The sequence below is a fragment of the Agelaius tricolor genome, unplaced genomic scaffold, assembly GCF_023055355.1.
Source record: "Agelaius tricolor isolate 1412-34295 unplaced genomic scaffold, bAgeTri1.0.p SCAF_4, whole genome shotgun sequence".
NCBI classification, from domain to species: domain Eukaryota; kingdom Metazoa; phylum Chordata; class Aves; order Passeriformes; family Icteridae; genus Agelaius; species Agelaius tricolor.
In genome coordinates, this window is record NW_027269264.1 from 57,250,093 (window position 1) to 57,263,151 (window position 13,059).

General features: G+C 44.8%; 1 protein-coding gene across 4 annotated transcripts in view; it reads right to left on the reverse strand.

Annotated features, from left to right (window-relative positions):
* The window catches only part of MYO5B (myosin VB), a 146,896-nt gene that overhangs the window by 4,508 nt on the left and 129,329 nt on the right, over window positions 1-13,059 (reverse strand). For 2 of the 4 annotated variants that reach the window (XM_071425872.1, XM_071425871.1), the window contains exons 30-39: window positions 11,178-11,255; window positions 8,861-9,059; window positions 8,079-8,172; window positions 6,923-7,066; window positions 5,681-5,832; window positions 5,243-5,332; window positions 3,034-3,184; window positions 2,013-2,292; window positions 1,275-1,449; window positions 195-275 (exon numbers count right to left, since the gene is read on the reverse strand). In XM_071425872.1, the coding sequence (XP_071281973.1) occupies window positions 195-275; window positions 1,275-1,449; window positions 2,013-2,292; window positions 3,034-3,184; window positions 5,243-5,332; window positions 5,681-5,832; window positions 6,923-7,066; window positions 8,079-8,172; window positions 8,861-9,059; window positions 11,178-11,255 (1,444 nt within the window). The remainder of the gene's footprint in view (window positions 1-194; window positions 276-1,274; window positions 1,450-2,012; window positions 2,293-3,033; window positions 3,185-5,242; window positions 5,333-5,680; window positions 5,833-6,922; window positions 7,067-8,078; window positions 8,173-8,860; window positions 9,060-11,177; window positions 11,256-13,059) is intronic. The other 2 variants (XM_071425874.1, XM_071425873.1) reach the window with 1 other exon arrangement.

Here is a 13,059-nt window from a genome sequence, read left to right on the forward strand (position 1 = left end):
TGTGATTAACAGCCTGGCTATCCCTGCAGCTGTGTGCTGTAAGTGTGTGTGCACACACAGAGCACTGAATTCAGGACAACCTGCAGCAGCATGCCTTTTATAAAATGCCTGAGTTAGCAGTGATTCAATACAGATGCCACTAGAACTACAGAGATGTCATTTGTGCCCTCCAGTTGACAGCCCTTTAAATTTACCTGTATGTTTCGTATGAAAGCTACTGTCACACGTTCTTCAAACTCATTCACAGGAGTGTAGAGATTCAGTATCTTTACAATCTGTTAAAAAGAAAACATGGTTACAGTCATGAGAAGCTAAACTTCTCCAGAACACAAAGCACCAGCAGCAGGTTGTCAGGATATGGCCACAACAAGTCTGCCTTGACAAAGCAGAGGAAAGAAGCAGCAGAAGAATCACCCTGGTGTTTTTCTTTGCCTCCTGTAAGGTATTGCAAGATGGACCTGTCAAAATCACTTCTTATGGGTAGGTCTGTAAGTTGGCAACAGACTTGGACAACAGATTTATACAGGGTTTGCACATGGTGACATGGATGACTTCTGATGTCACCTCTACCATACTTCTCTTGATGCTCCCTCATTCCCACTCCTCCCCTCAGCTTTTCTCAAAAATTCATGTTCAGGACAGGGTGGTGCAGATACATTAGAAAGGCTCTCTGAGAACCACTGGAAATCAGCTCACATCTCCCACTTCTCCCTTCCTACAGTATTATCAAATTAAGGACAGGCAATCCAGCAGTAAAAAACATGAGTTTATATCCTCCTGGAATGAAGTCTCAAAGTTCAAGGTCATATCCAGCCAGCCTAGGTTGGTACTTCTAAACCTCCTGCCCCAAACGGGAATCCTTGGTGGGCATCCTGCAGACACAGCCAGTTTAAGAGCTGGCAAAAGACTATAGGTGTGGGAATCCTTAAAATCAGAGGGTTTTGGGAAAGCTGCAAAAGGCAGGCCTCAGAGAGAGCAGAACTGCAATTAGAGCTAGGCGGGTTTAAAATGCCCAAGGATCTGACTTACACAACAAACTCCTTGGGGCTGGGTTTCATCTTTGCACATTTCTGGAGCTCCAGTGCCATCAGTGGCACTGTAAGAGAGGGGCCACTACTGTGAGCACCTCTGGGAGGGGCCAAGATGTAACATCAGTCCTGAAAAGCACAAGCTGTGCCCACTGAAGGAATGGCACACTGAAGAGCTGGCAGAGGGAGACCACCCTTTCCCACTCCTCAATTACCTGTTCTGTAAACCCCTGCCCTGCTCCCTACCTGCTGGGTTGTGAGAGACGTGCACAAGGAGCAGATGGCCTCAGCATCCTCTGAGGTTTTCTTCTTCAGCTGCAGGAGCTGTGCTGCCTGAATCAAGGGCTCCAAAGTTTGTGCTGCTCCACTCTGCTGCAGATTCTTCCCATGCAGCCATTCCTCCAGCTGGCTGATGTTAAACCTGGATAAGCGACCAAGACAAGATGTGAGCTCAGAGGTAAGAAGCAGCATCTTCAAAACTCCTCTTTGGGACTCAGGGTATGTTGCAGTGCTGGTGTATGTGGCTTTTCATGCTGTGTATTTGTGATATACACAGCAAGAGACAATCAGACCAAAGCTCAGTACTCAACAACTCAGAGTAAAATATATCCTCCAAGTACCTTTCAAATAGATGAACCATGTAACAACCAAACAATATAAGGGAGTTGCATTTCTACAGCATTCAGATTCCTCCAAGTTTCAACAATTAAAATGAAGACTTTAACCAGCTTTTAAATGCTAACAAGATCCTGCAAAGTACCCAGATACCTTTGAGAATATCTACACAGAAAATGCTTTTGCTGTGCCCACTGTCCTCAAGAGGAACACAGAAAGATCCAGCCTGGGAAGGGGAGAGGGTAGCAAACGGAAGATTTAACTAATTTGCACTGAGAAGTGCACTTTTTTCCCCTATTTCCCACCAACTTACAACATTAACAAAACTTCCTTAAGCAGGCAGAGCCCTGCCCCAAGCCCCAGCCCCACCTCAGCTGCATGCCCGTGCTCCACGAGCAGACATCCTTCCTCAGCAGGAGGTTGTTCAGGGCGATGGCATTGATCATGTAGAAGAGCTGCTTGAACACCTGCTGGATGATCTCTGGGTCCAGGCCCTGGTCACACATGATGCTGTGGAATGTGTTCAGCTGGCGAATCATTTCATCCAAGCTGTAGGAGCTGTCACCCGCATTGGAGGAGTATTTCCTGTAGCCCACCGGTTTGACAATGGAAAGCCCTTGGATACTCTCATTTTCCAACACAGCAGACACTGGAAAAGGGGGGGAAATGGGCTAAAAAGCCTGCATCCATCTATTTGTCACTAGAGGGAAGAACTGATCCCTCCATGGGCTGCAATGAACACGTATCAGTCTCAGTGATGCAGCACCATGGATGCTGCGAGAAATGACAGCAGGACAGATCCATGGTTTACTCTGATAATATGAAATAGTTAAAAACACACACAAATATCATAGAACTATGCAAGAGTTGAGTTTGGAAGAGACCGTAAAAGGCCATTAAGGTCAAACACCCCTGGCATGGGTAGGAAAACCTTCCACCATCCCAGGTTGCTCCAAGCCCTGTCCAGCTGGGCACTGGACATTCCAGGGATGGGGCATTCCTCAGATGAATCCTCAGGGATTTGGCTGAAGAGATAACTCTTCTAATACCTGCTCTCACACCCTCAAAACCAAGGTCTTTATGAGTCTTTTTCCTCTTCCCAATCCTCTCCTCTCTTATAATGTACATTTCCATCCATAAAAAGATTAACCACAGACCCGGTCTGAAGGAGACAGCAGACCCACCAGCACAACCTCACCTCTTCCTCTGTCTCCCCAACAGAAATAAAAGAGATATCTTCTGGAGTGGGAGGAAAAGCCCTCATCCCTATTAGCTCCTATCGTGGGGGAAGATAAAAACTCTCTGGGTCATGCTGGCACTGTGCAAAGCTCTAAAAAACAGCTGGAGCAGACAATCTGGGCCAAGAAGCACCCTGCAGGTGTGAGCTCACCGATCATGGGCTGCAGGATGCCCTCTGCAATGTTGATGAGCTGCTGGTAGATCTGGATGGAGAGGTGGCCCAGCACCTGCCGGTACTCGGTCAGGTCGAAGTTCTTCAGGCAGTGCTCGTTCTGCTTTGCCGTGTTTTGGGTCATGAAACCCTGAAAAGGGGATTAAAACACCCAGGCTCATTATCCCACCCACTGACAGTCCATCAGAACCGCGGCAGTAAACCCCCCTGCACGCTTACAGTACAGTATACCAAAATATGTTACCAAAGTACATCATAGAAAAGATCAAAACTCATAAATCACCTTTCAGTTACCTAGGCATTTGTTTATAAATTATTACTAGAGAACTACCTTTTGAAGAAAATCACTAAACTACCAGTTTTTCATCTTATCCTTAAGCAAACATCTGCATATTTGTATTAACTGCAACATATAGGAGTAGAAAATGACATTTCAGGCCCTCTGAAACTACTTTTTTAGCTACATGCTTATCCATTTGAGTTCCAACTGTTTATGGGAAACAAAATATTTTTAAATTAAGATTCTAGAAAATTGAAAAAAAGTTATGACTGCATTTTATGTGCTGCTTTGACAACATCTTAAATTGTTCTGAAATTCACAAATCTCCTGAAATAGCTGAATTTGTTGCCTGTTTTTTGCTGATATAGCTCATCTATAATCCTGCATTTGGCTGCTGTAAGCTCTCAGTTCTGGGCTCAGATATTAATACCAGTTTTAGTGTCAGAAGCCAATGGGATATTTTAATTAACACAGATCCTTTAATTGCCTGTTCATATGGTCTTACTTGGTGTGAAAATGAGAACTATGAAACTGTTTTTGTTGGTTGCTGACTGGCAAAGTGCAAAAATACAACATGTGCCAATTTGAGTTGATTTCACTATTTCCCCATTTTCCTGACTAATCGTATAGCACCATGCTCTTCACCTGACAGGACTGCATGTGGGTTGGGATTTTCTTTTAAGCCTTTTCTTAAAAACAGGCCGGATTTAAAACTAAAGATCTTGCAAACAGCACTGTAGTATTTCTCTCCTCTATATTTTGCAACAATTGCCAATGGAATTTGCAAACAGCTGATTAATTTAACACAGTAAATCAAGGCAAAGACTGTGTTTTAACCCAGCTGGTTTTCTGGAGAGGATTTTCTCTAAATGCAGTATTATTATCCAGACAGAAGAGGGCAAACAAGAGCACAGCTGCTAGTAAGTATTCTCTAAAATATTTTTAATTTAACTTTTAATTTTAAATCTTCAAAATCCAGTGCTGAGGTTTTACACTCACACCATTATCTCTTGAATGACCTGAATAGTTAATTTAATTTTATGATTTCTTTTTCTTACAGCTTGAATGCTCAATATATCTAAATAAATATCTAAAGACTAAAAAAAAATAACAGTATTTGTGTCTGTTGAAAATTTTAATATGCAGAATACAAGGCTATAAGGATGGCAGTGGGTAATGTACGAGAACTGTGATAATCCCATTCTTTTGAAAGGGATCAGCTTTAATAAAATTTATTTCAAGCTATAAAATATTGTTTAATAAAAAGCTAGAGGATGAACTAAAACCAGGAGAACGGCCTTCAAAATGGCTCACCAGAAAGAGTATAGAAAGGCTGGCACAGCTGGGGCTGTTGAGCTGGGGCTGCTCAGCTGCACAAGAGAAGGCTCCAGGGACACCTCAGAGCCCCTGCCAGGGCCTCCAGGGGCTCCAGCAGAGCTGCCCAGGGACTGGGGACAAGGCCTGCAGGGACAGCAGCCAGGCAATGGCTCCCAGGGCCAGAGGGCAGGCACAGATTTTGGGCTCTTGGCAATTAGGAATTGCTGGCTGGGAGGGTGGGCAGGCCCTGGCCCAGGGTGCCCAGAGCAGCTGGGGCTGCCCCTGGATCCCTGGCAGTGTCAAAGGCCAGGCTGGATGGGGCTTGGAGCAGCCTGGGACAGTGGAAGGTGTCCCTGCCCATGGCAGGGGTTGGAATGGGATTTAATGTCCCTTTCCAATCCAAACCCTTCTTTCTGTGCTTTCAGGAGCTTTTCCAGGAAAAGCTATCTGTGCTATACCCAGATGATAGCACTGCCGTGCTATACCCAGATTAACCAAGGAGGGCAGTCAGAGCAGCTCCATCCCCAGCCCCTGGTGCCAGGAGAGGCAGGACCGTCCCTCAGGGATGCCACCCCCAGGCCGGGCTCTCACCTCTTCCCCACTGTACTGCTTCAGGCAGTGCAGCAGCCGGCACGTGTTTGCCAGCCAGAACGATGTCATCTCAAAGTCATCCTGGTGCTTCTGCAGAGACAAAGTGAAAACACGTCAGATCCCCCCTCCCTTTCAGTGGGGGGTGGTGGCATCACAAAACTAACCAATTTTGAGCTTCCCCACCCATAATCAGGCAGCTTTCCCTCTGCAGCTTGGCAAGATTAGCTGTTCTTCCCTGCAAACTTTTTTTTTTAACCTCTTAATTCAAACAATTTTATTGCTAAGATCACAATTCTCCTCGCTCTTCTGAAAAGGGATGCTCTAAGAGCAAATTGGCTTGAAAATGACTGTGACAGCTGAGTGTCCAACACGTGTTGGGCATGGTTATTACCACCTGTCAGCCTCTCAACCCCAAGACAAGAGCAAATGGACACCTGCCTTCAGCACTTTCTTAACACCGTTGATGGTGGAGGTGAGCAAGGAGTGCACCTTCTGGTCATCGTTGATGTAATCTGCATGTCTGATGCACATGTAGAGGATGTAAGCAGGAAGGCAGGGAACAGTAGCAGACACTGCCTGGGGCTTGAGATCTGGAAGATTTGACAATTCAAAAAATGAAAGATTTCACAAAAAAAAAGCAAACTTAAATTTCCCCAATTGACAAGTGAAGCAGAGAACACACCAGAGCTGGAGTGTACCCAGGCAAACCCCTCTCCCCTTAGCCCTGGGGAAAATGATATTTTGGCTCTGCAACTTGCATCCCTCTCTGCAGAGTGGACACAGAGCCAGAGATTCAGCTGCAGGACAGAGGGACCTGACCCAGACCCTCAGCACTCAGGGTTGGGAGGGCAGCCCTGCCTGCACTGAGGTTTGCATTTCTCCTCATGGATACACAGTGAAGCCAGAGCTTCTCTACCCTGTAAAACCCTCCCCCAGCAGTGCACAAACCACCTCAGAATAGCTCCCTGAAGCTTTCAGGAGTACCTCACACAACAAGTCCTCTCCCTGAATTGATGACACATTAAATCACTCCTTCCCTCAAGATACAGAATCCTAATGGTGGCTGTGGGCATTTGGAGCCCCTGAAGAACAAGCTTGTCTGATTAGGGGAACTTCAGTGCCCACAGCAATGGGCTAGCACTGCTCTGTGAACACTTTCTGGATCCTCACTAGGCTCTGCTGGGGTTAGAGTTGTAGTGAATACCAACACATTGCCAGGGAAGCCTGACTTCTGAAACAGCACTGAGTGAGGGGATGCTGCAGCAACTCTGACCAGCCTGTGCAATGCAGAAGAGCTCACAAGTTCATTGTCTGTTATTACCTCATAAACGGAGCTACCTTTGTTCCATTGCTGTGCCAGACCCAGGGGCCTGTCCTTCTGCCACCCCCTCCCCATCTATCACCTCATATGAAGCTCAGCAAGTTACTGCCTGCTCTAAAAACTGGAGCCTTGCTTTGTGTTTCCCACTTTTTGCTATCCCTAAGGGATTTGTGTCCATCCTGGTCTATCTGCAGCACTACTTTACCTACCCAAACTGCCATCACCACAAACATGCAGCTCCAAGAAGCGATCAACTGAGAAGATCTATTTGTCTACCTTAATTTTTTAATCTCAAGTTTGCAAACTCTCCCGGGCACGAGAAGGAGCAGCCAGGCAGAGAAGTGGAGCAAGTTCCCCACCTGTAATGAGGTTTCTGATGAGCAGTGGCTCATCTTCTTTGTAATATTCCAGCATGCCCTGAAAATCCTTCTCCTTCCTCTGGACAGCAACCTGCATGTTCCGCTCGTGTGGTCTCCTCTCCACTGGCACCGTTGTCTGGGATGCTGTGAAGAGAAAAGGTTATCAACACCTGGCTGGCACCTGGAAATCAACAACTATTCAGGCCCTCCACTGGCCTTAGTGCAGACACCAGGTCAAAAAGTTATATATTGAATTCCCAATAATGTCATCAGCTTTGACAGACTTACAAAAATAAAAACAATCAGGTCCTGGATTACCAGTCCACAGAGTTCTGACTCTGAATGACAGAAGAAGTGCAAAACTTGAACTCAGAAGTGGAAAAAATGAAGTCATTTTCTATTTTCCAGGAGACCACAGGCTAGAAGGCAGCAACCCTCGTGAATGATTTTCACAGAGCCGGGCAAAAAGCAGGCAGGCAATGCAAAATCCCTAAGCATGGTATCTTCTGTCTGCCTGCAAAGCTGCAAACCATGGTGGCACACTGCTGGAGTGTAATAAAGCAGAAGAGACCAGCATGCAAATACTGCAGCAAGCAGCATGCAAATCACACTGACAGGGAGCAGCTGGGTGAGCCGTGGAAACCCTCCAGTTAGTCAGCTTAATTTCGCTTAATGCCTGGTTTCCAGAAATTAACTCATGAGAATGGGGCTCTCTGATTAATCACGGCTTCTCCAGAGAACAGGAAGTGCTTTCTATGCAGCACAGATGCCACATTTAAGGTGATTTCTCATTAAGCAGAATATACATAAATAATTTGATACTAAAGGGTTATAATTTCCCCTTCAAAATTGACAGATCAGAACACTTTCCTGCTGGCCACTGGGCTCCTTTCTGTATCTCTGCCTGGGTCACTGCAATGACAGCAATGACTGCAATGACAGCAGAAAAGTTTCCTCAAATATCCTCCAAACCCTGGTACAGGGTCAGAGTCAGCTCAGTGCCTGCTGCTAGTTCAGTGCCAGAACAAGCAAAATCTTACCTTCATAGAAAGAAAAAGAAAAAAACCCTGAAACCCTGCAGCTCTCCAAGACTGGCCAAAGAAGTAAAACCCAAGTGCAGTTCCCCCAACCCAGTATCTCCCAATGCACAAGTCACCTTCAAAATCTTGGACCTTCTTCATGTAAATCTTCAGCTGCTTCTTCAGCTTCTTTTCATTCTTTTCCAACTTTTCCAGCAATTCTTTAAGATCCTGAAAGACAGAAGATACATTTAAAAGAACTCCAAACATTAAACCCAAGAACAACTCATTTGGGCTGAGTTAGAGGCTGGAGTCTGGTCTGTGCATCACCAAGGCGTGGTGTGAGCATCTCAGTGGAAGAGGAGCACCACCACAGCATTTAATCCTGCCTGTTAGTCACATTTAAACGGTTTTATTTAGATACAGGAGTTGTTGAAAAAAGGCAAAAACTCAGGAGGTGCCAACATTCCCTCCAGACTTTGCACACAGATACAGAAGGGGAGAAGGGGAAAATTTATGATCATCCAGGCCAACTTTTTGAAGTGGCAACTGTCTTCCCACACTCCCAATAAAAGCAAGTAAGATGAAAGACCTGTGCTGCCTCTGTGCCTAACAGAGTAGAAGGGTCCCTAGTGATCTGATTTGGAAGGCAGTGTCACAAAGTAGAAAGGCTTAAAAAAGCATTTAAAAGAATTAAAAATAAAGCACCTATGTAGTCACAAAAGTCATACAGCCACAGAACATCAGCTCAAGGCCAAGTGCCAACGCTCCCAAATGCACCAGTGGGAGATGCTGATGGATTCTGCAGAGTTTAGGAGGGGTGAAAGCGATCCCAGTGCCCTTCCCTCCCTGTTATGCTTCACATCTCCTCTCAAACTATTTTTTGATTTCTTTCTGTCTTTTCAGCAAAGCCTCTTACCAGGTTTTCATTGGTCAGACGTGTAATTTCTTGCTGAAGTCCAAACTCCACCTGGACCTCTGGAGAGAGCTGCAGAGTCTGCAGGAATGCCTGCTGCTGCTTCTCCAGCTCCTCTTGCATTAAATCCACCTGGTTTTTCAGAGCTTCCATCTCCTCCTCATGCTCCCTCCTCTGGTCCTGGAGCTGTGCTTCCAGCAGCCTGAGAACAGGACCACACTGATCAGTCTGTGATGCCAGCATGACTGTAGTAACCACCATTTGAGTTTAGATCCTTCAAAATCAGCCAACTTGGGAAATACTCTGTCAACCTCCCTATAAAACTGATGAATAAGAAGCTATTATTGCCACACTAGTCTGTCATTGGCTATACTGCAGATGAAATACTTTTGAAATTAAGAGATATTAAATCAAAGGTTGGGATTTTAAAAAATGAATCCCAAAGCACCCTTTTTTATTTAACTGCATCAAACATTCAGGTTCCTTTACTTGCAAAGAGCAAATACATGGCAAGAAAGCAACACAGGTCAACACCTGCAACACCTTTCGTTCCTTTCCTGTCAAACATAAATTCCAACTCTTGAAAACTGCCATTTGCTAAGCCAGAATGCCTTTCTAAATCCAGTGGTAAAATGATTCATCACTGAGATGTTAACTGCAGACACCCATGCTGAAGGTGATGGTGACAGCCTGGCAGGTGGCATAGTAATTAAGTGTCCCCTACCCTCTGCTGCATGGAAATGTCCCTTCAGCCCACCAGCTCTTGCCAGAAGATTGAAGTGACTCCATAAGGTATGAGGCCTCTGAGAGAGAACCACCAAGCCAGAAACTACAAGGCATAGTCCCAGATTATACGGGACAATGGTGGCCAAGAGAAGGAATGACCAAGGGGACTACCAAGCCCCTGCCCCTGCTGCAGCTCATGGATGTGCCTGGTCAGAGCTCACCTCACACCCAGCTCAGGATGCAAACAGCAATCCTCAAAGATGAGGAGGATTCTGCTGTTGACAGCTCCACACTGACCCAGGACATCCACAGACACAGAGCTACAACTCACTCTGGTCCACTGGGAAATTGATTGTGATCTACAGCTGCCAACTGTTTCCCTACAGGAACAACTATGCACAAATTTTTTTGCTGTTGTTTTGGTGTTTTTCTGTAATAACTTTTTTATAAAAGAGTGCAGGGAAGATTCCTGGATGAAAAGTACTAATCATCTCCACGTTGTTTTGTGTATTTGTTTTTGTTCCCTTTACAAAATTTAACAACACAATCTCTACTCCCACATCCCAGCACAAGACAGAAAAGCATGTTTTCCACCTATAGAAACATGTTCAATAATGCAGCCAGCCTTATAATCCTGTCAGGAGTTACATTCTTAAGAGGCTTGGAAAATACAGACCCACCATGAAATAAGTATTAAGTACTTAATTTTCATTTTATTTCTTCATACTGGGATTAGTTGGGATTCAGTCTGGATAATCCATGAGACACCCTCAGAAGAACATGCTCCTTCCATGAACCTGGGCTCCTACTTTGCTTGGAAAAACACATGAAATAATCTCTGTTATTTCCTCCTGTTACTGTCTGGTTTTACCCTGATACCTCTAGATGTGACCACTTTAGACTACTCTATACAAAATACTTAAATTTTTATTCTCTTTAATGTCCTTAAAACTTTAATAAAATCATATACATTGGAGCCCATAACCACCAAGCATGGGGGTGATGCACGACAAGAATCCAGGAGGGATATTTGCCCAGCAGAGCAGGATCTGGGGAGGGCTGTGGAACAAGGGCACCCTGTGTCTATCACCCACAGACAACACATGGATGGGAGCACAAAATCCCCAGCATCATGCAGAGGTGACAGCACTGGGACACAAGCACAGACCCTCTCCTTCCAACAGGTCAAGGATTGGGAGAAAACCCTTCCAAGAGGTGCCATGTCTTAGTGCAATTTGGGAGAAAAACAATAAAATGGAAAGGGTTTTTTGTCTTCTTGGAGTTCCCAGCTTCCCAACCCTTCCACCACCCAATTTCCCATTACTGTCACATAATCCTTACTGGATCACAGCTCAGGCATTAGTGACAACAGCCACCACCAGCAATGGCCAATGGAACCATGACTCCTTTGAAAATTACAGGAGGGTCTCAATTCCTGCAGTTTGGAAATCCTTCCCCCAGCTGCTCCCAGACAGGAGAGTGGGCCCTGCCCGGGACCATATGGCAACAGCAGAGCAAGAGAAAGAAACAAGAGGGCAAGGAAAAGGCAGGAGAAGGCAGAAGCAGCAGTGGGGAAAAACAGAAAGTGTTTGACCTGGCAACTTGCTTTAAACCTTGATAAGCCAAGCCGAGCTCTCCATCTTCATTGAGATAGCCCCAGTCCTCAGTCTTGCTAGAAATAAAGGACAGAAAAAGGAAACAAGAGGACAGAGAAAGACAAAAGGTCAATTGAAAGAGAAGGGGAAAATGTGCAGAAGCCTTGTGTATTTCATTCAGTATTAGTTTTCAGAGCACACTTTCATTGCATTGCATTTCTTTTACCACCACGGGAAGGAGAGCCCTGCCTTGGTTGTGCCCTGTAAGACATTTTAAAATGTCTTACATTTTAAAATTTTAAAAACAAGTTCCTCCATCTCTTTCCCACTGCAGCAGCTCCCACTGGTCTAAAATAAACTCTACTTCAGCCAAGGGTTTCCTCAGCATTTGACTCAAGCACATCAGTCTTTCCTCAGAGCAACCTTTGCTCCAAACACCACATGCATCCGCACAAGATCAATCTCCTCTGTATACATCCAGGCAGAATAATGGCCAGGAAAGTCTCATCTCACTTTAATACTTTTAGCAGTTGGCTTTTTTAGTCTCCTTTTAGCAGATTGTTTGGGGTTTTTTCAAGTTATATGAGGCAAGATTTATCTTCTTTAATGAGGGGCTGAATGCATTACAAATGAGTGATGTAAGCTGGTCAGCTTGACCAGAAACACTCGTTACAGCAAGATTTTACGTGGCTTTGATGTCAGTTAGGAAAAAAGTGTTTGTTTTAAGCAATAACAATTTAAAAAGTAAGCAAGGAAACCATCAAACTTGATATATCATTATATTAAAAAAAAAACAAAACCAAAACAAAACCAAAACACAAAAAGAAGAAAGCCAAACACGCATTTTGAAAAGAGCTGTAGCAGATGCCATTCCCTGTTAAGGGAATCTCTGCATATTTCAGTGGCAAAGCACAACACACAAACATTCATGAGCAAATTTTCACAGGAGGGAAGCAGTGACAAATGTGGTGTTGCAGCTCTGCCTTGAAGGGGCTCTGGAGGTGCCTCACCCCCACAGACAGCTGGTGCATCCCTCCCATGCCACTGCTTGAGCACAGCACTTCTCAAATCTGGCAAACATTTCAGGCACTGACACTTGCAAAGTTCCTCTGTTAGAGCCACATGTATGAATTTCAATTAAAACCTTGTTGCTATCCCATACGTAGCAGGTTTCCAAAAGGGTCTGCAAGCTGACAGATACAGGGAGGTTTATTGGTCTCCTTTGCATGAATTTGTTAGTAAAGTCCTTTTTTTTTTTTTTGGTTCATATAATCTTATCAGGACATGTCCTCAGGCACTGAAAACCAAAGGAAAAAGCAAGAAGGTCCCCACTATTTATTGCACATCAGAAACCTGTGAAATCTCACATGATGAGCAGCATTTTAAAAATATAGCCCTCCTTGGAAAAATAGCCTTCTTTCCTTTTTTAATCATAGTCATTGAGGTAAATGAGGAGAGCAGCTCAAGAAAATGCCATTATAAGATAAATATATAAAAATGCTGATTTAAGGTAAACCTTAAATCAGCATTCAGTCCATCTCCATCAACACAGCACTGACTCAGAAATCACTGCACTCCCCCTTCTCCCAGAAGGTCATGTTGACCATGACATAAAAAGGGGTCCTTTCAATGTAGTTAGAGTAATTGGCATCTGAATCATAATTTCCTAAAATGCTGGGTCAATCCTATTCTCAAATAAGGCTGGAGAGGAGTTAAAAGGGCCGATTCACAAAGCCCTTTATCCTCATCTTAGAGGCACAGGTCTGGGGAGCAGCTGGGACCTGCAGTCAGCAAACTGTCCTCATCAAAAGCAAAAAAATTCCTGCCCAAACACCTCCCTGCCCTGTGAAAGTAGCTTAAAGGAGGTGCATGTACCCCAAA